General features: G+C 44.6%; 1 protein-coding gene and 1 long non-coding RNA gene across 5 annotated transcripts; both read right to left on the bottom strand.

The window, feature by feature from the left end:
- Window positions 1–588: 588 nt before the first annotated feature.
- On the bottom strand, window positions 589–13,666 carry LOC114849861 (triadin-like). 4 transcript variants are annotated; one of them, XM_029141619.2, is made up of 33 exons: window positions 12,916–13,666; window positions 10,759–10,968; window positions 10,071–10,121; window positions 9,122–9,247; window positions 9,014–9,040; window positions 8,891–8,917; window positions 7,272–8,699; window positions 7,039–7,167; window positions 6,754–6,939; window positions 6,621–6,683; window positions 6,459–6,497; window positions 6,272–6,313; window positions 6,111–6,179; window positions 5,922–5,978; window positions 5,660–5,707; window positions 5,509–5,562; window positions 5,365–5,412; window positions 5,007–5,276; window positions 4,631–4,672; window positions 4,515–4,550; window positions 4,341–4,373; window positions 4,121–4,168; window positions 3,986–4,033; window positions 3,871–3,918; window positions 3,720–3,749; window positions 3,570–3,617; window positions 3,346–3,462; window positions 3,223–3,258; window positions 2,735–2,779; window positions 2,636–2,662; window positions 2,293–2,325; window positions 1,027–1,071; window positions 755–841 (listed from the first exon to the last, which is right to left on the bottom strand). In XM_029141619.2, the coding sequence occupies exons 1-31, from the start codon at window positions 12,932–12,934 to the stop codon at window positions 2,294–2,296; spliced, it is 3,483 nt and encodes a 1,160-aa protein (XP_028997452.1). In that variant the 5' UTR covers window positions 12,935–13,666; the 3' UTR covers window positions 755–841; window positions 1,027–1,071; window position 2,293. The 4 variants fall into 4 exon arrangements, with proteins under 4 accessions (XP_028997447.1, XP_028997448.1, XP_028997450.1 ...); XM_029141614.2 differs by lacking the exon at window positions 2,293–2,325 and having other exon boundaries at window positions 589–841; window positions 12,916–13,665; XM_029141615.2 differs by lacking the exons at window positions 2,293–2,325; window positions 3,720–3,749 and having other exon boundaries at window positions 589–841; window positions 12,916–13,665.
- A 7,028-nt stretch (window positions 13,667–20,694) lies between these two features.
- LOC129603702 (uncharacterized) lies at window positions 20,695–22,963 on the bottom strand. Its single transcript, XR_008693868.1, has 2 exons — window positions 20,877–22,963; window positions 20,695–20,793 (listed from the first exon to the last, which is right to left on the bottom strand). It is a non-coding gene; the product is annotated as an uncharacterized LOC129603702 (long non-coding RNA).
- Between the last annotated feature and the right edge of the window lie 4,970 nt (window positions 22,964–27,933).

The raw sequence follows: 27,933 nt of genomic DNA, 5'->3' as shown, positions 1-27,933 counted from the left end.
AAATGTGGCTACTGTAGTTTGTGTGTATATAATTGAGCATTTAATGGCTTTCAGTGATGTAGCGCAGCATTTACAGTATGATTTGTGCTAAATACAGTCTATCATTACATTTAGGAACATATGTTAGATAACATACAGTATATTGATGAGACTGATGGATGCTTCCTCTCATGATCAGAGACAGGGAGGCTGCTGGCATCGACTGTGGGAGCTCCTGGGACATGACCCTCCAACATTTGCATGGTAATCTCTGCCAAATGAAGTTAAATAGCAAAAACAATCAAGCGCTGCAGATGCTGTGGCTAGAAACTGACGAGGGGGATGGGAAATCTAAAATCCTACCTGCCCACTCAGTTACAGCTACAGTGGGTTGCTATTCAGAATGGTGCAACAATACGTGCAACTCGATGCAAACGTGCCCAAAGCTGGTGCACATTTTATGTAAAATGTGTAATGTTCTGTTTATTTCATTTTAAATGTTTCAGTTAAAATTCAATTAATCACTGCAGCTGTGGAAGGTCAGTGGAGGGGACACAATAAACCCAGGGAGCTCAACCACAAAAAGGAACAAATGCATAGAAAGTTAAAGACAATAGTTCAGTCCACGTTTATCTGTTCGAGGCAAAAGAAGCAAGTGCCGCACATTGAAACTGCTCCCCTGCTGGACTGAGGAGTCAGAGGTGCAGCTTGTCCTACTGCCCCGATGCCCTGGCTGCTCTCTGCTCCAGCATCGACCTGAGAGCAGGGGACATGACGGTGGGGGACATGACGGGGGTGAAAGGCCTTAGGGGGTACTGGGCATGTTTGCCAGGGACATAAACACACTGGAAGTATCTTTGGCCTGGAAAACAAGATCATGTAAAATCAACTTAAACCTAGGAGGAAGTAATGCTTTTCCTGGATATAAATTCATTAAAGATTGTCCTCATTTCTCAAATCCAGCAACACACTTTTACCCACATTCAGTGTTGTTTTAATAATAAACAACTCATTTGTCTTAAGTCAAATGGTTTTAGCATGTTTTACCTGGTTTCTTCTTTTCTGTAATATTGTCTTCAGTCTGTGACTCCTCTGCAAGAAATGGAAATTGGATATTTATAGATTTTGGCATCATACTCAAATTGTGTGGGAGAAAGAAGAGATGGCAGATATGTGCGTACATGCATGTAGGGAGAAATAAAGAACCTGGTAGACAGAGAAAAGAAAAAAGGGGATAGACCTTAAGCGCTCATAGCGCCTGAAAATGTGTTTGTTTACAATGAGAGCATCCTGAGCTGATGATTTCCTGTGATGTTAAAATAACATGCAGGAGTCAATGCAAACAAAACATACGGGACCTTGGTAAAAAAAAACGATAAACTGATTAAACTGTGATTAATACGTCAGTAGCTTACAGTAGATAAACACTTATTGGCTAAAATATGACATCAGGAGTCGACTGTCACGTTTAGTCTTTGAATACATTTGCACAAAAAACAGGATGAATTCATTTCATATATTCACACGTATGTTTTTTTAAAAACTGATTTAGTTTGATATTATACTGATAAATACTTTGATTAAGAATTTCATGCATGATCACGGAACATGTAAACTTTGGTTGTCTGTTGTCGAAGGTAATTTAAAGTAATTTGCACAGTTAAATGGATGTTTGACCACCTCTGCTTCAAACATCTAGAACACAACGCAAATCCAAGTAGCAAAGTCCACCTATAAATCCAACAGAGCAGCGTGTAAGATGTGGTTCCATGTAGCTGTGAGCTGCAGACTACAACCAGCTGGATGTCCCCCTTGTTCTTCCTTTTCTAGCAGGCGTGAGTTTAGGTGTCATCAAGCATCATGCTGTCATCACATCGTGTGAGCTGGATGTAGATACATTTAGATATCAGAAATGTAAATGTGAATGTAGTTTCTGCTAATGGATCCCTTTGCATCTTATACGCTGCAGAGACACCAGAACACTGTTGATCACATGAGCCACTGTGTGAAAGACTGGGAGCGTGAGAGCACAGTGGGGGGAGGTTGTTGTTCTCCCCTGGATGACTCAGTAAGAACAGAACACCGATCAGCCCATCAGCGAGTGTTGCTCCGTGGGTTTAATCAGCACAGCCAAGTATTGTTTCTGTAAATTCATCAAAGTCCATAATCTCTTCCAATAACTGGAGGCGGCTCAAAGGAGCAGTAAGCTCATCTTATTAAAGCGTCATTACTTATGTTCCTAATGTCATTAAGAGAGAACGTCTCTTCATACTGAGTTAACCAGTGGAAAGGCGATGAAAATGAACTGAATACCTCAGGCTTTACTGGAACCTCTTTCCCAATTCTCTATGAACAACAGAAATATGGCACCAAGTGTTACTGTCAGCAAACACAATGATCGGTGGTCTTACTGTGTCGTGTGAGTCTTTGTTTCTCAGAGCTTAAGGCAGTGGTTGATTTGAGACGCTCTTCAGTCCATTGGTGATGCATTTCTTTGCTCAGAATGAAACACAGCAGCGCCACTGAACCTTTTACCTGGACGTAATTCACACTTCACTCGAGCTGCTCTGACGATTGATGGTAAACACCCTTAAACCTGTCGACCTGTGGGTGAAGCCTCTTTAAGTGTGTGTGAGTGTGTGTGACCTATACTCACTGGCTTTTGCTGGTGGTTTCCCTTTATCTAAAATTTGAGAACAGAAACTGATGAATCTGACATCACACTTCGATTCCTCATCCTGTTACAGAGCTGTACCTTGAGTCACCGCCACAGATTTCTTTTCCGCCTTTTCAGCTTCGCCTGTAAGTAGAGACGGTCTTATTACTGCCTGTCAAATAACTCAGTGTAAAAGTGATGTACATTAAATATTCCTGCGTTGTTCTCCTCCCGGTGTAATGCAGCTTGACATGTGCTAATTAGAGCTTTATCATGCATAAAACGGCCTTTTTAATCACATCCAGAAGCGGGTTTGAAAGATGCCGGCACCGTTTTCCTTCTCTTAGAACGGAGCCTGTTTCATTGAAGGTTGTCAACAGTTGTTATTAAATGAATAATGCTAAATGAATTTAAGCATCTTCTTTAGACTTGTTGGCAGGTGTTGATGCAACTGATGAGCAGTTCCCACTCATTTTCTTTATTCTGAGTGCAGATAATGTAACTCAGGTATAGTTTTAACTAGTCACACATGGGCACATTATTAATTATCCAAATCCCTAAATGCATTTTCTACAAATTGTACTTACTTTTTATATCTGCCAGTGTTTTTGGTCTTGTTCTGACTGGAAACCAAAAGACAGAAAAATGAAGACCTATCTGGCAGATTATTTGCCTGGATTTTATTAGAGATGGATGATGAAAAAGTCCACCTGCTTCAGACATAGATCTGGGAGGCTTCTCCTCTTTTGCTTGAGTCACATTCGCCCTCCTGACTTCCAGTCTGGGCCTCAGTCTGACCGGCTGTGGATGTGGTTCAGAGTCTTTTTCTATTCGACAGAAATGAATATCTATATTTAAATGGCTCTTGTTTCAGCTTCTGCACAGTCAACAGAAGTCCTTAGTGTCATTTCATTGACGATGATCGGCCTTTCACCTTTCTTCACCGTGGAGGACTTGGCTTTGCTCCTGACGGGTGACGCCTCTGAGAGGAGCAAAAACAATTAGATTCCAATTATCTTTCACGTCACTGATGCAAATGCTGATTGATTTCTGTGCAGAGTAATGAGCATGGGCGTGTAGGTACCCTTCCTTTTCTGCCTTGCAGCCGCGGGTGCTAACATGACGAGGAGAGAGTGGCCATTAGCGGCCTGAATCAATGGTTTTCTAGCAGCCGAGCCTTTAAAGGGAGGAAGCGGTTTGAATGGCAGAACACCTGCAGCCTTGTAACGTTTTACCTGTCTTGGCAGCTGCAGCTCTTCTGCTTTTTGCTTTAGTAGGTTCCTCTGCAGGAATAGAGTAAGTGAATGACAGGACCCTGCATTGCAGGACATGGGCTCACACGGCGTGTACCTTTTTTAGCCGCTGTAGGTCGGCTTGCTTCTCTCTTTGTCGCTGGCTCTGAAACAACAGTAAACGTGTTGAATGCATGTGTTTTTAGCCAATGCTAATCTATACTTAAGCACTAGCAGTTGTAAAGTTGTTCACCTTTTTTAGTCGTGCCTGTTTTGCTTTTGCCTTTTGAAACAGCATCATCTAGAATTGAAGCATGTTTTAAATCATTGTATTTGCACTTTGCAGAAGTATGTAAACATGTCTGTGTGTTTCCAGCTGAACAAAGCTCGGCTTTGTGTCTGCATTGTTCATAATGACACTTGCGTGCGTGGCAGTGAAAGCACCACATTACTCAGCTGTAAACATAAATTACCTTTCTTTGTTTTCTCCTTGGCTGCTTCTGGCTCTGAGGGGATAATTGGAGTGAAATGGCCACGCACAGTTAATGTTCCATGATGAATACGTTTGTACAACACACTGAGACATTGTACAGTGCATCGCTGTTAGCGTAGGTCCCTTGATTAGCAGACAAGTGAAGCGTCGTTACCTTTGTGGGACTCGTCAGCCTTTGTTTTTGCCGTTTCTGTTGGAAATGACCAGAATGGGACCATTATGCGTGTAATAAAATAGCTAGGTGATTTTAAGTAGGTAGGAAGCTCGTACCCTGCTTGAGCGATTCAGCCTTCACTTCCTTCTCAACAGTGTCTGATCCAAAAAGGAAGAACATTTTATTGTTGAAGAGACAAAACCATTAAAGCCCTATTTGTCCCTTTTTATTCTGAGGTTAGTCATCTGTGCAGGTTTTTAGTACTTCTTCTCATCTTCTAAGATGTCCTGCTACGTAATCTGCCACTTGCTGGCTGTTAGTTTACGCCTCAGTACCTTATGTCTTCCAGTAGGAAAGTATAGTTTATTATTTGTTTTCTTGGGTTTCCTTTATTTGCTGCTAAAACTGAATCTGTTCATATCAGAAACCCTTTTACTCAGTAGGAAAAAATGCAGTCCAGTAATAAATCTCGTTTCAAAGACGACATCTTACCCTGGACCAGCTGAGCTTTGTCTGCTGGAGCCTGGATGTCGGGCTGCTCTGAAGCCTCGTGGTCTGGGGTTTCTATGGGATGGAGCGGTTCCTCAGGCTGGGCTGGCTGCGGTGGTTCTGCCTGAGCCTGCACGGGCTGCGCTGGTGGTGGATACGGTTGATACTGTGAGTAGAGGGGCTGCATCGCTGGAGGCACTTGCTGATAAAAAGGCTGCATGGGGGGAGGTCCCGGTTGGACTGGATGGGCAGTCAGAACCGGGGCAGACGGAGCTGAGAAAATATTAGATTTGTACTTCAAAGCAAATACAATAAAATAAAACAGCTCTTATTTACTGATATGCATAGCTGGTTTAAATACCTGACATGGTTGGAGGCGGGTATGGATTGTCTGTGACAATGTGATGAACTGTAAGGGAAGGAGTTAATTTAAGATATCAGCCCGATGTTAAAGCAGATATTCATCTTCCCAGGATGATGTCATACTATTTAATTCTTTACTTACCGTACCATCCAGGAGGAGATGGACAGTAGACCGGGGCAGGTCTGCAGGGCCCAACTGTGATAGACAAGAGGAAAACATGTTGATTGAGATTAGTTAAAAATATTTATTATCTAACAGATAGTGTATTGGAGAAACAATGACATTATTCTACCTTCTTGTCCAGTCACTGGAGCCTCCTCTTGTTTTTTGGTCTTTATCTCTATCATTAAAAGCAGCAGTCATCTACGAATCGTGTATGTGTGGTGTGGTGTGATTTGGTACCATGTGATGTGTTTGGTGTGATGTGATGTGTTAGATATGATGTGATGTGATGTGATGTGATGTGATGTGATGTGTTTGATGTGATGTGATGTGTTTGATGTGATGTGATTTGATGTGATGTGTTAGATATGATGTGATGTGTGGATCCATACCTTTTCTAACTTCTTTGGAAGTTTTGCTCTTCTCCTGCTTCTTGTTTTTTTCTTGTACTTTTAAATGATACAACAGCACAATAATAAGACACACATTGTATCTTTGCAGATTTTGTACCATGTGAGTTCAATATAACCTCAGTCTTTGAGTATGATCAATACTTGCAACTATTTTATACCATTTTGTACCTTTCAGAAAAGCAGGGAATCTTCTGACCCTCCTGATTTTTGTGTCCAGTGCTGCAATCCTGGGAAGCGCTGGATCGCACATCAACACACAACTAAAATTATTAAACCACCATGAGATCAGTCATGATCACAGACGTTCAGTTAGGAAATGAAGCTGCTACCTTTCCTCTTTGGTTTCTCCTCTGTCTTCACAGCTTCTCGCTCTTAAAATAGAGAATAATGTTAATTTAGGTACTAATGCTGTAAACAGGACTTGACGGTGCGTCATCCTGCTCTGCAGAGATGCCACCAGCCTTTATGATGTGTTAACCCAGGCTGAGGTTTTGATGGGGGTCCCTAGAAAGGTACCTCTTCTTTTCCTCACAGCGGAAACCTTCCTGGGAGCTTCTGAAAACACATTCACCATGTGACAGGATCAGAGGAATCTCTTCAAACTCACTTCACTTCTGTGTGAAGACGGTAAATGAACGAATGCACAAGTGAAATGTTTGTATTTCAGGTCGCTCAAACCTTTTTTCTTTTCAGTCTTGGTCACAGACTCTTTGGCTTTGGCAGATTTCATACATGGACACACTGAAATCATAAAGCATGAAGTTGATGATGGAGCATGAATGTGATTCATGTGGAAGTCCTGAGTTTTTACCAGCTGGTTCGTCCTCGGCTTCAGGAACAGGTTTTGTCACGTCGACTGTTGCCTTCTCCTCCTCATCCTCTTCATCTTCCTCCTCTTTTTTATCCTCAGGTTCGTCTACAGATTTCTGGAGTTTGGCTTTGGGTTTCTCATGTGCTTCCTCATCATCATCCTCAGGACCAAACCGCTGTCTAGTGACTAAACGTAAACCATAAATGACTCTATGGAGTTTAAATCATTGATAAAGATACAACTGTTGTGAATGTTTTAGCTCACGGTGCGTAACAACCAACCCACCAGTGTCTTCATCAGCCTCCTCAGTCTTGTCTTCATCACCAGCCTCACTGACGTCCTCATCTTCATCGTCTTCTTGTGCCTCTGTCTCTACTGCCTCCTCCTGGACAGTGAACGCTGCTGCAGTGGCAGCTACACAGTGGGTTCAAAACCAGGCTTCAGGTTATCAGTATATTTATATACAATCAGAGAGCAGCACTTTGTATGATTATTTATCTATTCATGCTTGACTGTACCTGCAAGCAGGAGGTCAACGCCACCATCATCATCCTCTTCCTCATCTTCGTCACCCTCCTCTTCACCTTCCTCGCTAGCTAAGGAATCTGATGTGGTTACATCTTTAAGATCTTTTTCATCATCACTAAACATAGATTCTCCAGCAGACTCTTCATCATCATCACCATCATCATCATCCTCATCACCTAGGACTCCACTGTCTGTAATGTCCAGGGGTGGGACCTCTTCTTCCTCCTCCTTTTCGTCATCATCACCTTCATGGGTGACATCTTCATGTTTCTTTGTGCCATCATCTACCTCAGTGTGAATTTCTTCATCAAGGTCTTCATCCTTAAAGTCATCATCTTCATCATCATCTTCATCATCTGCAAAGTGCTCAGAAGAGGCAACAGAGATGTCTTCATCTGATTGGTCCAAATCATCCTCATCTTCATCTTCATCTTTATCGGCTTTAATGTCGTCTTTCTCCTCAGCAAGTTTATGATGATCCTCATCATCTTCACTGGCAGCACGAAAAGGAGGAAGATCAACCTCCAGATCATCATCACTGTCTTCTGCAATGACATCATCACTGTCGGATGTTGTGATATCAGCTAATTTATCATCTTCGTCATCCTCTTCATCCTCTTTCTCTTCTGCCTCATCGCTGGAGAGAAGCTGAGATTCACTGATGTCTGAGGTGTCGCTATAAACACCATCACTGGATTCCTCTTCTCCTGTTACAAACTCGTCTTCATCACTGTCTTTGATGCCAACCGGTGCATCAGACTCAGAATCAGGACTCACAACTGCCTTCTCATCTTCAGAAGTGGAAGTAGGTTCAGGAGAAACGTCATCCTCTCCTTCATCTTCAACATCGTCATCGCTCTCTTCTGCTTTCCCCAGATGCTCCTCCTCATCATCTACCATAACCTCCTCATCCTCCTCCTCTTCCTCCAGAGATTTTTCCTCCACAGTTTCTTCATCCTCCTGTTCCACTCCTTCCCCCTCCTCCTCTGCCTCCCCAACTTCCACAGCTTCCTCCCCCTCCCCCTCTCCTTCCTCCTCCTCATCTTCCTCCACATACTCCTCCTCCTCAGCTTCCTCCTCAACCTCCTCCTCCTCACCTTTGTCCTCCTCAGCTTCTTCATCATACTCCTCCTCCTCAGCTTCCTCCTCATACTCCTCTTCCTCAGCTTCTTCGTCATACTCCTCCTCTTCATACTCCTCCTCCTCAGCTTCGTCCTCATACTCTTCTTCTTCTTCATACTCCTCCTCCTCCTCAGCTTCCTCCTCATACTCCTCTTCTTCTTCATACTCCTCCTCGTCTTCTGCAATTTCGTCCTCCATCTCTACAGCATCCTCCATTTCATCATCCTTCTCTCCGTCATCTTCATCCTCCACAACTTCAATTGCTGGTGTTTTTTTCTTTGCTTGCATCTCTATAACTGTAGGAAACATGTGTCACATTCACATTATGGGCTGTATCAACTGTTAGGACCACAGTAAACACAAGCGGGGGTCTTTTTCCTGGCCACGCTAATATACAGTTGTAATTTGTAATTTATAAACAATAATGGTGAATGCAGCTTCAGCTAAACATTCAGAACATTAAGAAAATCCAACCAAACATACAGACCTTTACTTCGTGGCGGCAGAAACTCTCCTAAAAACACACACAATAATAAATAACAGTGATTTGCAGTAATACACTAGCTGATCATTGCAACCACACACAATCTGATGCTTTATGAGTACAAACCTTTTTTCCTCACTGCGTATAGATTTCCTGAAGAAAATGAGAGAAAAGTGTTATTCAAAGTCCAAAGTGCAACAGGTTTCTGAGCAGAAACGCTCGAGTGCCGAGTACCTTCGTCTTCTGCAGGAGCGATGAGGTTGGCAGCATATTTTGCTATAACGCTGATCACGTTTGCTGACTCCTCCACGGCATCGTTCATGGCTTTCATGGGATCTGAGCTGATCTTGCTGATGCCTCCTGATGGAGCAGGAACATGAATAGTGAGTCGAGTCACTGAGTTGGACTGAGGTCATTTGCTGGTTGTACTTCATGAATGTTTGCATCTCCTCACTGCGGATAAAGCTCTCATTCCTCTGCACTGAGGAAACGTCAGACAGCAAAATGTTAAACTGTGGAGGGACCAAAGTCACACTGGAAGGAACCGCCCCAGTTTAACCAGTGCAAGGCCTTTGTACACAACGTAGCATATTGCTGCACGTAGCATTTGAGAATGAACACTGACCCCCTCTCAGCAGGTTAAACAATATGAAGAATATTATCTCCAGAATGTAGTTTGAAAAATGACCGTGCTATCTTTTATTCAAGTTGGAGTTTGCATGAGAGTGGGCCAGTGTTCTCAGTGCAAACTGAATTGTGGAAATGTAAAAAGTAAAATGTTTATTTTTGTGATATTAATTAATAAATCTGTCAATTATTAGATCTGTCAAATGATTGATTCATTTTCTTTGGTTTTTCTCCCTATGAATAAGTCTTCTTTGCAGTTTACACAATCCACAATCATCTCTGACTGTAATAATGTCTGTACAAAGAGCAACAAAGTGCTGAAGATGAAAATAAACATGGTATTGCTGTACAGATAGCACAGACAACATAACATCCATAGTAGGAGACACCTGAACACAATCATCAGGCACATCAAACACGAAAACGGAAAAACTATCAGAGAAAAGGCAGCACAGTGTGACTGTGAGAGCGAAGGCTGATTGATTCAGTGTAATTAATAGTTCAGCAGACAAATAAGCTTCCGGCCTGCGGGTTAGTAGCAGCTGAGGTGTCTTGCCTCTACGCCCTGATTCCTTTAAAACCTTCCTGACGCCTGAAGGTGGGTGACCTGGTTGGACGAGAAACAAAGTGGCAATGAGCAGGAGAGAAGTCAAGCACAGTGCTGAGGTGAAGGAGGAGGAGGTGGCGTGAGGCGATGCTGCGATGGTGATAAGGGTGTAACGTGCACAACTGCCTGTGGTGGTCACTATAGCACAGCATGGATTTGAAATGATATTTAGACAGAAGAAGGAATGAGTTCTTCCTACTGTGTGATTCGTTGACATGCATCTTAATCAATAAAAGATCTTTTTCGTTACGTGATTGTAGTAAATGGAGGATGGTGATTGTTGTTGATCAGAAAATCGACTACAGCAGAGGTTTAAAAGCAGTGGTTGAAATCTGATGCAGAGAAGTGAATCCAGTGCTTGATGCTCAGTGATGTTACTGAGAAACATAGGCTCAGGTAGAATTAGTAGATTTTATGAGAAGATTTGACTGTAGTTTACAACATAAGAGACAAAAGAGACTTAACAGAGAAGCATCTTTAGGTACACGTAGAAATACTGTATTCAGACACATGAAATAGAATGAACCCACTAACTGGAAGCTTCTTGCAGCTTAGCTTTAAAGTGATCACCACATTAAGCTGAACCTGACCCTTCGTGGGTCGTTAGCTGAGGCTCTGATGAAACTGGGCTCCTGACCTGAGACAGTCTTGTAGTCTGTCAGATCGAACATGATGACGAAAACGAAGGACCAGGTAACGATGAGGGCCAGAACTAAGATCCAGGCCAGCGGGGAGCTGAAGGTCGAGTAGAGGTCGTCTGTGAAGGTCTTCTTGGAGGACCGGGCCGGCAGAGACCTGGCGTCTCCGTTCTTACCGTCGATGACCATGGTTGTGGTCAGCGAGCGCACTGGGAAGTACAGCAAATGATCAGTTCTCACATGCACTAAGCTTGTTGAGTTGCTGTAAATTCATTTTAGTCTCTACATCCTAATGTTTCTAAAGCCTCTACATGTTTAAAAGCGATATTCTCATTAGAAATATGCAGGTGGACCTGTTTAACTGACTGGACTAAACTCCCTCCACCTGTTCTTACATACCACGCTTCTATTCTTAGTTTAAGTATGACACACGCGGGTGTGTGGACATCAAAGGTTTCCTGCTTCTCTCAGTCAAAGCATCGGTTTTGATAATAATGTCTACAATGAGCCACAAGGTGGTGCTGTTACAGTGGTGCAGTAACTGGTGCTGCTTTTATGAGATGACAGTCATTACTACTACTACTGCCTTTACTCTCTTTCACAGTAAAGTAGAATACAAGTAAAATACTAAAATACATTTTTATTTATTACAGTGCAGATGAGTGTGTGTGTGTGTGTGTGTGTGTGTGTGTGTGTGTGTGTGTGTGTGTGTGTGTGTGTGTGTGTGTGTGTGTGTGTGTGTGTGTGTGTGTGCTAGTAAAGCTCAGAGCAGCTGTTTCTGACCACTATGAATGTTGTAGCTTAGGATCACAGACACAGATTTACACTGGAGTCACTCATTTTCCAACAGGACAATTCAATGGGCACAATGATTCTACTGTAACTGTGACATATACAGTAGTTAAGCATGTGTCTAAAATACTTGCATGATATTTCCACAGTAAAAAGATGGTTCCTGTAAAATGTATCCAGAGTCACCATCAACACGTGGTTTAACTGGTAAAACTTTTTGGTATTTTTAGTAGAGTGTATAAAATTCAAATCATGTCATTAACGTAGAGACAACAATCTGCTGACTTTACACTGCAGACGCATCCGGGTGCATCAGGGCCGACGTCAGCTACAGTAATTATAATACAAGGAAGGGGGAGTTGTGTCACAGCATGTTGGGTCAGAAATGTTTGTTCAGTCTAATCATGAAACCAAGGCAACAGAACCCTGAAGACGGGTCTCATATGCATTTGCAGCACATACAGGTTTCTGCTTCAACATTGAAGCCTGTAGTGACCCCCACTTTCTAAGCACAACAAAGGAGCTGGTCAGATTTCCATGCATGGCTCCTCCTTTTACGGCCGCACTGGACAGCGTTTCTGCTCATAACTGGTACAGTGGCTCAGCTTCACCCAGTCAGAGGTAAACTGGTGCGAGTCTGCTCCAACACGGCTCAGTGGCCACTGTGGCTGGAACCTTCCAGCCTCTACGTGATGCATGACAGACAGAAGACAGTCCCACTGGTTTCACTTTGTCCCTATTTGGCAAATATATCCTTTCAAATGTATATTAACCTGAAAATGCCAATAATCTACAAGACAAACTTGGTGTTACTATTTCAAAAACATGTAATACCCAGTGTCAGATTAGCTTCTTGCTAGTAATAAAGTAAATTAGCCTTTTATTAATGTGTGTTTTATTGCAGTACATTACGAGGTTGTATAAAAATAAGACGGTTTAATAATAAATAAGACTAAGTTATGATAATAATACTATTAATACAAATATGTTTTTAAACCTAGCTGATCTCAGTGTTGCTGTACATTCTAGATTCTAAACACTAGAAGCGTCTCTGCTGCGACTGTGTCATGTCTGTTATTTTGTTGGACATTAAACCGTTCCAGTGGCATCACAGCTGTATCAGCTGATGTTTACATGCAGCAGACTGAGCCTATACAGCACTGCAGATGTCAGGCATCTCAAAGCTGCATGACAAACAGCAGATACATGATAGCAGCATATTTATAGATGCACACAATCATGAAATTCCCCCCACATGGCCGACAGCACAACACCAGCGACAGGCTGCAGAACATGTACAGCACTGGAGGCGCCTTTGGTCAGGGACACTAAAAGCCTGAAGTAAAAGTAAAAGTCTGAGTTACCTTCAGTTGTTTCAGCCATGCTTTCAAAATAAAAGTTCAGTTCCCAGGATTATTCCTCAGTGAGAATGTGTCCATTAAAGGAAGTGATGACGACAGATCCACGGTTCCTCTGCACAACTTCATTCAGGTTTAACTCTGATCCAGTAGCGACAGTTTAGAGAAGTGGAAAACCCAAACGTTCTTCTGTTTCTGTTCACCTCCAGTAAAACTACCCCTCTTATTCCATTCTGATGATTGAATTCTGCACGTTCCTTTCTTCTTTCAGAGTCGGTGGGTCCAGACAGAATGTGGATTTCTGCCCCAGTGAACGAAGACGACGAGACGGACAGAGACCAAGTTTAGCCGGCCAGCGTCACTGCCCTTTGGCTGCGTGGGGCTGTGGGTGCAGAGGGAGCAGCCCACCCCTCCCTGCAACAGGCTCTGACAGAATTAGCCTCACTAATGGACGGACCAAGGCAGGGAACGAGGAGCCGGGGCTGAGAACGCAGCAAGTAACTTTACCCCAACAGCCAGTGGTGCTGCTGAAAGCAGGAGTAACAACCAGGGCCTAAACGACCTAACACTCAGAGCATCGAATCCTTCTGACGCGTGATTCGTTGAATCGTAATAGGCAACTTTTAATTGAAGCTCTGAATCTGATCAGGTCCATGTTTCTGAGCCTCGAGCCCAGAGTTATTCTTAGAGCAGCTCACTGCCACCGGAGTCCTGCTTCGCCTTTTTAGGCCAGAGGCGTGACCTTAACACCCCCCCCCCCCCCCCCCCCCCCCCCCCGGCCTCCCCGTGTTAATAATCCCTCCACACAGAGCTGTTGTCAAGTACAGAGGGAGTTCAAGTCCTGACAGAAGCCTTGAAATGGAATGGAATTATCTGTTTTATGGCATTAACAGATTTACAGTAACTCTGTCCTCCAAAAATGAACTGCCATCAAAGTTTAGACCTGAAAACTGGGCACATTCCTGCCACCTCTGCTTGGAGCCGCCGAACCTCCTCCGAGCGTTGTTAAACATCTGGGCACAGACCAGAACCATTTATGAGGTGATGAATGTCAGGCATGTCCGACCATCAGGTGCTTGGTTTCAGTCCAGTAGCAGCTTCGTTACTCAGGTAACGTCTGTCTCCAAGCTGAATTATTATCTAACATAATATTATCAGAATCAGCACTGAGCAGATTTTCTTCCTTTTTTGGCATCATTTACTGCTTCAGCTCATCAGGAACCACTCTCACTGTAAATGTGGCATTTTAATAATGGAGCCAAACTTGGACATTAAACTTTACTCTGATAAGACATTAACTTGTACATGAAGGAAGTCAATTACATTCATTATTTAGAAACATGTGTATTAAACTACTTTTAAGTTTTCATGCAAGCGAAAGCTGTCAATATAGTCTCATTGAAATCCCTAAATCATAGCACTGCTAATAACAATAGAAAACTCTGATCTTGTTTTAATCACTGCCCACTGACAAATGGATCAAAATCTTTGCAGTGACGTACATTCCCAGTGCAAGCAGCATCAGTGAGAACCAGAACACCAAACCTAAAGCTGAGCAAAACAACAAGCAATGAGTCACTGGTTGAGACAAGAATAGATCAATCAATCAAATTACAACAACCCTTAGTGAAGTTGAGAAAGACCAGAAAATCATGAATTAAATTCACACTCACCACTCTCGCTGAAAGGCTTCTATTTTGGCCAGAAGACATAAAACAGAGAAAAACGGTTTGGCATCGTGTACAGTAACAGTATATCCATGAATATGTGTGTAAACCCGATGGTATGAACTCATTAAAGCCAGTTTTTACCTGGGAAAGGTATTTGCTGACTTTTTCCCAGGCAGCATCGTTGCGTCTACATTGTAGGAAGTGACCCTCATAGAACAGACAGTCCACGGTGAGGACGTTGGGGTTGGTCACCAGTCTGCTGCTGTCAGCCACAACGTGGTTCTCATTGAAGCTGTGATGCATCACCACCAGAATAGTTGGTTTATCACCTGTATTTACAGAGATGATGCAACCTGAGACCCAGCAGCAAAACGCTCAGATGTTCTTACAGTCTGTGGTGTCGTCTCTCTGTGAAGGTGATGGGTTCTAAACACACGTTCTCACCAGGAACTCTGTTCAGAGCCTCAGCGACGTCCGTTCCAACTCGAGAAGCGACGGGACAAAACGCCACAACATAATCACATTCCTGATGAGAGAACGCCTCAGAGTGACCAAAGCCTTTAAGCCTTTTAACAAAGTCGTGATGAGCGAAGCCCGTGTGTCCCAAAGACACAAAGAACCTCTTCCTCTGACCTGCAGATCAACAAATGCAGCAAGCAGAGAAAGAAATCAAGTTAAAGGTTACCAGTGACCAGCAGTCTTAAACCAGTAAACGTTCAGTATTGACTTCTCTTTTTAACAGCGAGGTGTTGCAGTTACACACAGCTTAGTAGCAGTAATTGGTTCTTACCCCGTCTGATTAGTATTAGAACCATCACTATGACAAACCTGTTTCACAAACACAAAGGCGTTAGTTACTAAAGTCCTGACTCCAAGAAACAACATATGGTAAAAAATAAAACATATATGAATGTACAGCATGTTGAAAGTGTTTGTCACTTCCGTCATAAGCTTCCACCGACCCAGAGGATGATAATTAAAAACCACAAAATCATAGACTCAGCGCTTTACAGTCTCACAGCGTCATAAAGCACGTCAGTGTTTACTTACAGAACCAACAGGTAAAATGTGACAGGAACGTTTGTTTCTGCCATAGTCGTTCCACACTGAGGAGACGCACCGTTTCACTTTCACTTTGTCACGTGATCCCAGTGCGCAGGAAACCGGAAGTTTACGTGTGAGTCGTTCGCTTGCGTCGCTGCTCAGAAGGAGATGAGATCCGAACCCGGCAGCAGATGAGGCCGAGGGTTCAACGCCCCGCTGCTGAAAGCCAGAGACCCCGGTTCTGAGGCTTGACTGCGGGTGAATCAGCAGCTGAACGGATGCACTGCTTAGTGTGAGGTCACACGACTGGAGCCTTGGATTTTTAGTCTTTTTACAGTTTTGTTGGCTGCTTTGCTCAAAGCTCCATTATCATTCACCAGCTGTTGATTAGGGACCTTTTCTTATTTGACTTCTTTTCATGGATTCAGACCTAATTACAGAAATCTGTGGCAGTTTACACTGTACATGCAGTCAGACCCACACACCTCTTTACATTTGTGCATTCAAATCAAAAAATTGCTCAGACAAAGTGTGAACTTGAGATTTAGTCTTTATTATGGGACTTGAGTTGATGCTTGAAGAAAGTCCTTTAGGTTTACTGTATTTATCAATGTGCTGTCGTAAAACAATGATACCACCACATGTGCACTAAAAGGTAAGTAATATTACTCAAGTGATGGTGAAATTAAATATATCATTTCTTTCAAATCCAACTCATTATGTTCATCACATATCTATAAGCATAAAAAAAATAATTTCTGTATCTAAAGCACAGTCCACAGGCCAGGATACACACCAACACATGGGTTGAGTCTAAAAGAGGTAAAAACACAACAATCAGTTAGGTGCTATCATTTAAACCATCCAGCACAAGCTAATAAAACCAGTGGCTCCTGCGGCCTGGACTTAAGGCGTCCTCTAAAGCAGCAGAAACAATCCAAGAGCAGACGCAAAGCAATTCATGCAAATGCAAGTAGTAGTCTGGCATTTGAAAAAGAGAATGGAGTAAAGTCACACTTACAGCTTCTGATGACCTGCCGTAAAGACAGTGGGAATCTGAGGTACTTCTGGACCTCATCCCAGGCAGCATCGTTGCGTTCACAATCCAGGAAGTGACCCTCATGGAACAAACAGTCCAGCGTGAGGTGGACATTTGACTTGGTCACCAGTCTCCTGCTTTCAGCTACAACGTGGTCTGGATTGAAGGTGTGATGCATCACCACCAGAATGGAAGGTTTATCAGCTGTAGACACAGTGATGGATAATGTTATTAAGTCCTGTTCACCTGCTACTGTATCTGCACCAAGTATCATCACAAATATCTGCGTTACAGTGAATAAAACACAAACCTTTAGTAACTATCATTTATATGAATCGACCTCTAACCAACTGATTCTGAGTCAGTTCTTACCAGGGATTCTGTTCAGGGCCGCGTTGACGTCTGTTCCAACTCGTGAAGCCACAGGACAGAAACACACGACGTAGTCACATCCTTCAGGAGACGACGCCTCAGTTTGACCGACGGCTTCAAGCTTCTTCACAAAGTCACGATGAGCATCGTTAGTTTCTCCAGCCAAGACCACAAAGAAACTCTTTCTTTCTGTGGATAAGAAAAAAAACTTTTTGGCCTTTAATATACATACTTTACTTTAATAATATTTCTTATCTTATTTAAACTGGCTGTTCCAGCTTCTGCTAATATTGTACATATGTATTTAGTTAATTACTAGTTCACCTCTGGTTTTCTGTTGGATCCTGAAGTACCTGTTTCACAAACAAGACAGGATGGAATTAAAATCACGTGTGTGACTTTAAGAGCAGCTCGTGTGTCTGTTGACATTTAGTAAAAACAGGTAACTGTCTCAAAGAAAGGCAAGAAACAAAGACTGTGTCAAAGTCACTGGTCACAGTCACACAAGCTGAAGCTTTTACTGCCAATGGGACGAGCATAAAAAGCAGTAAAAGCCTGGTTCAAAGCAGAGAACGGTGTGTACTTACGGAGAGGACTCACTTCTTGCTATTTCTGCCATATCTGACTGCAGACACACGTCTGGCTGCAGCACTTTCGCTTTCACTTCTGGTCACGTGACACACGTGATCTTAAAGGAAACGCAGCGGTGGGACGACTGCAGGCTGCTGATGGTGAAACGTGGGACTGAGGCGTTGCTTTAAACGTTTGAAGTGTTCATATCCATCACGTTGCTTAAAGCTCATCACACTGTAAGGCAGTAAATTATTACTCCCTCGGGTCGTTCGTGTCAGCAGCATATACTTTATCAGTATAATGTATTTCACCAGTGATCCAAAGTTTCATGTTTATTGTACTGATAAGAGACACGCTGTCCTATAGATGGACTTTAGATTATATTATTTAGATTAGAGTCTTATCTCACTGTATGCAGCACGTCACAGGGTTAATGTCTGATCACATGGAAACCTCATCTTCAGGTTCTTTGGCTGCATCACACTCAATGCAACTACACTCATTTCAATCTAAGTGAGCCTGTTTGCTAATTCTTTTTTTAAATTAGTCTTGTGCTATTTTTTCCTCTCTTCAGTTCTGATTGAACCATCGTTTAAATAATTTATAAACCCCTTTGTACCACTGCAGTTCTTTACATTTGTGCATTCTGGTCCCTTTAACTCCTGCATGAATCAACACTGTCACATTAACAGCATTTTGTGATATTATTATATGCTAACAAGTCTTAAACAATGATGTCATCATTGGTTCCACACTGGCTGAAGATCGGTTCTCTCTGAAAGCAATCCATACACTAGTGAGGGGAGTTTAAATATTTATTGTTGGTTCTGCTTAAACATAGAGTCCATGTTCTGCTCCCTTAAGTTTAAGATCATCATCACTAAACTACTGTTTTTTTATTTTACCGCAATTAAAGTCCACAAATAAAATGTGTTATGGCAGCAATAGGTGAAATGATTACATCAACTGAAAAGCATTTCAGCAATCAGGAATCAGCATGGTGACCATGACAACAAAAGCCTCATTAATCATTGCCGGTGTGTCCGTGTGAGACTCCTTAAGGATCCTATGCGCCTGATCACAAACTCAAAAATGGGACGAATCAGTTCTAAGATAAACAGACACAGAGCAGAAAGTCGTCAAGTATCGTCATTCAAACAACACTAATACCACTGTTGGTTAGAAATATAAATGGGTTAGATTTCCATTATGTGCTACTATTGTCTTATTATTAATATTAGCAATAAAATAATCTGATGTCTGAGCTGAAATAAATTGCATCTACACTTGTAATTCAAAATCTTACCCCAAAACAACCTCAAAATGATCTGTAAAAAACCAAAAAGATGGAACACAATGATGATGATGATGCTGTTTTTGCCAGTGGATTGTGTGTTTCTCCTCACAAGATCCATGATTCAACTCTTCACCTGGAAAAGTGAAACTCCGAGCTTCTTCTTGACTTCGTCCCACGCAGCATCGTTGCGTTTGCATTGCAGCAGGTGACCCTCGTAGAACAGACAGTCCACAGTGAGCTGGACGTTGGGGTCGACCACCAGCCTCCCGCTGTCGGCCACCACGTGGTCAGGGTCGAAGGTGTGGTGCATCACCACCAGGATGGTTGGTTTGTGATCTGATGGTTCAGCACAAACACACAACCAGATGATCCAGGAACTAAACCTGCTGTGATTAGTTGTGGTTACAGTATATTTAGACAGATGACCAAGCCACAGTGATTCCTGTTTTCCTGAACTCAAGCATTCCTCTTGTTTACAGTTTTTATCGGTCGCTTTGACCTGTTTTGCATAACTAGGTTCCATTTATTTTCATTATCACTATTCCAGCAGAGCATCAGACGCATGAAGCAAATGTGTGATGCGTTCTCAGTGGATTGACACATTTTTAAAAGGTGTCATTTTGACACTGGAGCAGCTGTTCAGACAATGTAGAGTTTCACTGGGCGGCTGCGTCAGAGCGACCAGTAAAAACTGTAACCCTTTGTAAACAGTCCAGTCCAGTCCATCATCTACAGTATACGTGGCTATGCTCCTTCCATTAGTTTCTAAGGAAATCTGTCCAGCTCCATAGCTGCTAAATGTTTTACCAAACGCTTCTCACCTGACGTTTTGTTCAGGGCCTCTGTGACGTCTGTACCGACTCGTGAAGCAATGGGACAAAAGACCACAGTGTAGTCACATTCTTCAGGAGAGTTCACCTCAATGTGGTAAACGCCTTTAAGCTTCTTAACAAAGTCAAGATGAGCCCCATTAGTTACTCCAACCAAAGAGACAAAGAACCTTGAAACTATGGATAAACAAAGACAAAAGTTTAAATTAATATTCACCTCATTCACCTCAAACATGTGTTACAGTTTTTGCCTATTGCTTACACACGTTTTGCAAAATTTGGCCTATTATGTTAAAACTCTTCACAAAAGCCAATCAGTCAACAGCACTTAAAGATTAACAACTCACATCTGTACCAAAATGAAACACTCTCCTTCCATTTGAATCACCAGCAACACACTGATGGGCTTTACTCTATATAAAACACTCCAATCGTTTCCATTTTTTATTCTAATTTGCTCAGACTTCTTCTGTAAAACTCAAAAGTAACATTAATAATAGTTTTTTCACAAAAAAGCATTCTTACAGAAGTTTAGCAACAAAAGCAAAAACATAGTTTAACAAAACAAATGTAAGAAAATGTGTGTAGTGTTTCACAATAAGTGTGTTACAGAATTGAGAACAAAGTTCAAACATGAAAATGTGTTTAAGCAGCGTTTACACTGTGTGTAACACTGTGCTACAAGAACTTTAAGTGTTGAGGCTTCGCTTTTAGAGTGTAAACAATAGGCAAAAGGCTAAAGATGGTTACATTGGTTACATACCGCCGAGGATCCTCAGTGTGAAGTTGGGCAGTGAGATGACAATCCTGCGTGCAGCTGTTGTTACAGCTGTAAAAACAGCTGTAACACCAGCTGTAATAACTGTTTTTACAGCTGTAAAAACAGCTGTAACACCAGCTGTAATAACTGTTTTTACAGATGTAAAAACAGCTGTAATAACTGTTTTTACAGCTGTAATAACAGCTGTAATAGCAGCTGTAATAGCAGCTGTAATAACAGCTATAAAAGCAGCTGTATTAGCAGTAAGGCACTCTCTCAGTTTCCCACAGGACATTTTTCTGACAGAGACAGAGAAACAGTTAGACAACAGTTCAACAAGAACACCTCTAATCAAACTGATTATAAACAGATAGATATTTACCGCCTCAGAGGGTTTAAATCATTCAGTCTGTGTAGTAGTGCTGAACAAATCACAGCCTCACAGGGATCTTCTGATTCAGGCTGCAGAGGAGCGCACGCATGTATGTCGGGAACACTTTCACTTTCGGTTTGAGGCTTCAGCTTTAACCCTCAGTTCACCACTAACTAGACAGTGCTCAGATAAGACGTTCCTCTATTGCTACAGTATTAGATTAGAGTTTCAGTTTGTTATAATGGGTTATATGCGTGTTACCTACAGTGTTACCTGTAAACTGTCATGCTGCTTCTGAAAACACAGGGATTTCTCCATTGTGGGATTAATAAAATTGTATTTCATCAAATTTAATTTAATGTAACGTAATCTAATTAATAATGTGACAAAAACAGAACAAATACAAAGGAACAACCATACAGCTCAGCTCATTATAGTAAATCGAGGATTATACCAATATAAAATCAGAGGTATTAACAAATAACATAAGCTATTTTTTGTAAAAACAAAATTAAAGCCCACATGGCTTTGTGTTCATGGTCTGTCTTGTGATTTCCTGTAATTAATTTGAGCTGGTTCACCTGTCTTGTATTTAAGATCCCAGTTTGTGCACAGCCGTTGTTGGTCCATTGCCTGTTACCCGTTCTGCGTTGCCATGTTCACCGTGCTTCCCTATGTGGAGGTTTGTTTGTGCGTCTGTTCTGTGTCCAGTATGTGATTAGCGTGTGATTATTTATCGAATGCAGTTACTGATTTTCCGTTCTGACTATATATTTAGATTTGTGTTTAGATCTATTTGTATCCTGCATCTGCAGCGCCTTCAGTTGTATTTCCCTTTGTGTGCATGTGTTTCTTTATTAAACTTTTAATGTTCTGTGTGTGGGTCGTGCATTTGGGTCCTCCCTCCAAGTTTGTTTGTAGGCCGTTTGTCCGCTCATGGTGAACGTAGTCCTAGTGTAGTTTGTCCCGTGATCGTAACAAATAAATCCAAAATATAAACTCTGCTGTTAATTCTGCTCTAACACGTCCATGTTTTCAGGGATCGGCCCTGTCTGAAACAAAGAACCAAACCATAGTAAGTCATCTGGTGACTCATCTGAACGCACCATGATAATGTTCCAAGGTTAATATCAGTGTTATTACTCATTTATTTAAAACTGTATTTTATACAAATGAAGTCCAGTTACTTGCTAAAACTGAGCCTGAAGAGAAGCAGTCCATGTTCAAACTGATTCAAATCACCTTAACTCAGATTGAATGGGGTTCATTTAGCACAGGGTCCGGAAACCCGGCTCCGGAGCCGCATTAGGCTCTTTCATCCACACACTGCGGCTCCGCGTGGCTTGGAAACACTGATTAAAATTGATTTAAAATAAGATTTTTCATTGCTCAAAGTCGCATTGCAGCAGCTGCCACTGTCGCGCTTCTCCACGATTTACGTTCCACGCTTAACGTGTCCTCGCCGCTGCCTTGACTATTCTGAACATTAAAGCTCCTGTTACTCACCTGGACGTCTCCTGAGCTGCGTGTGGGTCCACCATCTACGTTCACACCGCAATCTTGACAGCTAGTTGGGCTTTTAATTCACCTGTAGCCAGGTATAATTTGTGTGCATTGGACTTTGAATGAAACCTTTTTTTTTTTTTTTTTTTTTGTTCTGTCCAGCAGTTTAGCAAGCAGCATATATTACGCTGAATGCCACATTGTGATGGACAGCTTTGCTTTAACAAGAAGAGTATATATAGAATATATATACTCTTCCTGATTTATGGTTTATTTAATGGTTTATTTAGCTAATCCAAAATGTGTGTGATGTTGCTGTGTTGGTGGACAGGTTAGGTTTCTGCTTTAGGGTGTGTATGCGGGAGGGTGGGGGGAGGGGGGGTAAGGGGTGCAACCAGCTGCTGAAACCAAGCAAATCTGTTAAGTAAACAATCGGAGCAAAAAAATAAATAAATAAAAAAAAAAAAAACTAAATAAGAAGCATGGATGTACCTTAGGCTAACACATTCATAACTAAACAATTTTTGTACTGTGGTTTACCTTGGAGGTTAATACTAATACCAATAATAGTGCTAAGGTATGTGCACATACTAATACAAACATATACATACAATATACATACATATGTGCATTATTCATATCCCATACTATTTAATAAAAGTCATGACATACAACACCACAAATTCCATATTCACACATTATTCATATTGGTAGTGATAAGTATGAGTAATACTTACAGTTGGATTTGGAAAGTGTCCCACTACAAGGTTAGTAAGGCTGTAGCTTAACATTATTCACCCAAAGGGTGAGACAGACGTTGGTGCATGAACAATGCCACTTGTGGAAGCCAGGGTGATGTGAGGGGCTCCGCCACTACGCCCATCCAGCAAGCAGAGGAAGGAATCCCAGCAGCCAGGGAGCCCACACACCTTCAGTTCCAGGAGGGCAGGTGTTGCGACCCAAGCCGCCCACACAGAGCCCCCCAGGCAGAGCTGCAGCAGCCACAGAGACAGCACCCGAGGCCAGAGTGGGCCACCGGGGGTCAACGCTGTCCGCCCCATGAGAACCAGGGGCAAACACTCCCCCCGGCGGGAGGTTCGGCCTGAAGGAGTAGAGCCCGAGGACCCACGGTCCGTAGGGAGCCCGCCAGAAGATGCCCCCGCGCCCAGAGTGGGGCCCGCCCCCAGTCCACCACCCCCACATGGGCGGAGCGGGGCCTACCCCATCGGCCCGACATCATCCCCTGGCGCTACAGCGGCCTGCAGCACAAGGCCATCAATTGGTGGGGTCAGCAGAAAAGAGACCACCCAGGCAGACGATCATCGTACCCCGGGCGAAAAACCGGACCCCCCACACTTCAACCGCACCACACGCATACCAACTCACACAAACACAGACGCATACACCCACCCACATGTGCAACACACATTATCACATCAACACACACACACACCATAGACTCTCTCACAACAAACTAGTCAATCATACGTGAACCAATGCACTCTCAGATACATTCTCGCACCCACACCATTCGCTTGATCACACTCGTGGGGAGGGTAGGTCTCCGGCCTGCCGTCCATGTGGCCCCAGGCAGGGACCACAGCTCCTCCCGAGCCCCGACCAACCCCCCCAACCCGGGGGAGGCAGAGGGCAGTAGAAAAAGGTACCCCAGAACCCTGCAACCCAGCTTGGACGTGAGTGTGTGGAACTAAAGTGCACTGAAGGTGGGTGACACCTCCAGGAGCACAACCGCTGGCTGACGGTGTGTCCCCCGGACAGTGCCCCCCCTCGCCCTAAATGTCTTTTTGCAGTTAAAACTGGGTGGTGATCTCTCCATCAGGGCCAGTGGCCGAGGCCACAACTGGCCTCAGCCCCAGGCCCCAGTGGAAGAGCCCACCCCCCGCCCTAAATGTATGTGTATGTAGCTAAGTATGAGGAACTTTGGGAGATACCCAATTCTCCGGGGGGTCCAGCAGACAGAGCCATCAATAAGAAGGCTCCGTCTACTGGCCACCCCGGAAGGAGCCCCCAGATTCCTGGACAAGTGTGTATGACTAATGCAATTAAAACTGCAGAGCATCCCACTTGGAAGGGACGGAACCACTTCCCAGTAGTCCCGGTCCCTCCATCAGCAGGACGCCCCTTGCAGACTTAAGTGGATGAATGCGGAGAAATGTAGTTGGGAAGCAGAGCACCAGGGTCCGCAGAGCCAGGTTCCCGACTGGCTCTGCTACCTATCCCACCACCCCCCACAACCCCCAGCCAGGAAGGGACAGCCGAGACCCAGGGACCGCAGTACTACTGCCCAGGCGCCACACGCAGCACAGCCAGAGCCATCCTCACCCTTCTTTCACACTTACCCATTCTCTCGCTCAAGTATGCCCATGCTCGCCCCGTGTAGTGTGACACTCAAACCCACACATATACTCTGCGGTTGTGCATTGAGGGCCAGCCTCCGCCCAGGGCCCAATGAAGGTTCTGGCCTGAGTAGTCCGCCAACCCCCCCTGCAACAGGCCCGAGCAGTTACCAGAGGGCGTCGGACCGCTAGGGCAGGCTGCCCACCCGAGCAGGGGCAGCGCCCCAGGGGAGAGACACCCCTCCGGGCACAGGCAGGCACCCCCAGAGGGAGTCCCCCGGACGCAGGTCACCCAGGTCTCCACCCCCAGGTCCGCCCCCGCACACCGGCAGGGAGGCCCGCCTCCGGCTCCCCGGAGACAGGCACACGCCAACCCTGAAAATGGTCCCCCCCCGGCACAGGGCCGCCGGTCTCAGCAGCCACCACACCCCCGCCGCAGGGGACCCATGCGGCCAGCCCAGAGTCCACCAACCCGTTGTCCCGGTTCCTTAGGCAGGCAGGCACCACCAACCACTAGTCACCCCCCCACCACTGTGCCAGACATGACGCAGCACCCGAGCCCCACGCATCCTTACCTGGAAATGGAATCAATCAGAGTATAGTTTTGGTCATTGATTTGATGAAGCAGACAATGTGTCTAAGGTGGTATAATCTAACAAGCTGTTCAGGTATTGAGTAATGCTTAATTTTTTTTTAGTTTTCCAGTTCATGAGGATGATTTTCTTTGCGACACAGAGGGCAGAAAGAAGTGTGTGTGATGAGTTTGTCTCTAGATCAAGCCCACTTAGATCTCCTAGAAGACAAAGTGCAGGGGCTGCTGGGATTGGACAGCTTAACTGGGTTGACAGGTGTTCACATACTCTTTGCCAAAATTGCTGCACAGGTGAACATGACCAGAATGCATGTAGAAATCTATCTGCTGTGTTATCTGTACAGTGAGGGCAAATATTTGAGTTTGTGAGACCCATTTGGAACATCCTTTGTCCTGTATAGTGAGTTCTATGAAGAATTTTGTATTGTATTAGTTGTAAATTTGTATTTTTTGTCATTCTGAATAAATTAGAACATATGTTATTCCAGAACGTGTAATTACTGGTGATGTTGAGATCAGCTTCCCATTTAGAGATCGGATGGCTCACTGTCTGATCTACATTGGAAATTAAGATATAGATTTTGGATATTGTCCTTTTCCCTGATATATCAATAAATCGCTCTATTACTGGTGGTGGTTGCATGTGGAAGGTAGTATTCTTACTTTTTGCATGAAGTATTGACTTTAGTTGTTGGTATTCTAAGAAATTGGCCCTAGTGATTTCATAGTGAGACACTAGTTCTTCAAGAGGTAAACTTGTCTCTTGTGAAAACATGTTTCAGATGTGTTATTCCTTTGATATGCCAAGTTGGAAAGTGTATTGCCTTTTTGTTTTGTATGATGTCTGGATTGTTCCAGAGAGGTGTGTTTTGGCAAAGAGTAAGCGAAGACCCATTAATTTTAAGAAACTCCCACCAGGCTTGCAGAGATGCTTTTATGCTAATGTTCTGGTAACAACTATGATGTTTGATTTTGGTGCTGATAAAGGGCAGATCTGCAACTTTAATATTTCCACAAAATGTTTGTTCAATGTCTATCCAGGAGGAGTCTGCTGGCATGGGTTTTATCCATTTGTGGACATGGTTCAGTCTATTGGCAAGAAAATAGTGGTGGAAGTTAGGTAGTTCTAGGCCGCCGCAGCGTCTGGATTTTTGAAGAGTTTTTAAACTAATTCGTGGTGGCTTGGTTTTCCACAAAAACTGTGAGATGTAGGAGTCTAATGTCTTAATGTCAGGTTTTGGTAAGGATCGGACCTACATGCAGAAGAACAGAGTCCAGGGGTCTCTAACGAGGGTGGAAGCAGGAGAGTCCCAGGATCGTGGTGGGCGACGGCGGCAGAGGCTCCGCCATCGTTGTGGCCGGAGGGGACTCACCCCAGGCGAACGGCCGTGGCGGTGGCGGGGTCGAGGCGGACGGCGCCGCAGGAGGCAGCGCCATCCAGGCAGCAGGCAGCGCCATCCAGGCAGCAGGAGAAGCCGAGGGCGAGGCCACCAGTCCGGCAGCCGAGACCAGGACGAGGCAGGAACCAGCAGCGCCGGAGCCGGGCCGCCAAGAACCGATGCAGGTGCGGCCGGAGCTGAGACGGGAACGACCCCCTCCTGGAGGTCCGCCGGAGCTGAGACGGGAACGACCCCCTCCTGGAGGTCCGCCGGGACTGCGGCTGGCGCGACCCCCTCCTGGAGGTGCGCAGGGACTGCGGCTGGCGCGACCTCCTCCTGGAGGTGCGCAGGGACTGCAGCCGGCGCGACCTCCTCCTGGCGGTGCGCAGGGACTGCAGCCGGCGCGGCCTCCTCCTGGCGGTGCGCAGGAACTGCAGCCGGCGCGGCCTCCTCCTGGCGGTGCGCAGGAACTGCAGCAGGCGCCGCCTCCTCCTGGAGGTCCGCGGGCGCTGCAGCAGGCGCCGCCTCCTCCTGGAGGCCGGTGGGCGCTGCGGCTCCGAGGGTGACAGGGACCGGAACGACCTCTCTCGGGCCGACAGGAACGGGGACTGGAACGACCTCAACATGGCCGACAGGAACAGGAACGACCTCAACATGGCCGACAGGAACAGGAACGACCTCAACATGGCCGACAGGAACAGGAACGACCTCAACATGGCCGACAGGGACTGGAACGACCTCAACATGGCCGACAGGGACTGGAACGGCCGCAACATGGCCGACAGGAACAGGAGCGGCATCTACATGGCCGACAGGAACAGGAACGGCATCTACATGGCCGACAGGAACAGGAACGGCATCTACATGGCCGACAGGAACAGGAACGGCATCTACATGGCCGACAGGAACAGGAACGGCATCTACTTGGCCGACAGGAACAGGAACGGCATCTACTTGGCCGACAGGAACAGGAACGGCATCTACTTGGCCGACAGGAACGGCATCTACTTGGCCGACAGGAACGGCATCTACTTGGCCGACAGGAACGGCATCTACTTGGCCGACAGGAACTTCACAGGAGCCGGCGGCGCTGCTCTCAGGTTCCTCACAGGAGCCGGCGGCGCTGCTCTCAGGCTCCTCACAGGAGCCGGCGGCGCTGCTCTCAGGCTCCTCACAAGAGCCGGCAGGGACTGAAACGGCGTCTCCTCTGGAGCTGGCATGGCTACTTGCCGCTG

The sequence above is a fragment of the Betta splendens genome, chromosome 24, assembly GCF_900634795.4.
Source record: "Betta splendens chromosome 24, fBetSpl5.4, whole genome shotgun sequence".
Classification (NCBI taxonomy): Eukaryota; Metazoa; Chordata; class Actinopteri; order Anabantiformes; family Osphronemidae; genus Betta; species Betta splendens.
This window is presented reverse-complemented; position numbering and strand designations above follow the sequence as displayed.

Excerpts from the sequence above, each read along its gene's own strand:
- LOC114849861 (XM_029141614.2), bottom strand. Across the intron at positions 5,277-5,364 it reads CCCGCCTCCAACCATGTCAG|CTCCGTCTGCCCCGGTTCTG; the intron begins GTATTTAAACCA and ends ATATTTTCTCAG. Across the intron at positions 2,663-2,734 it reads ATCTGTGGCGGTGACTCAAG|ATAAAGGGAAACCACCAGCA; the intron begins GTACAGCTCTGT and ends CTCAAATTTTAG.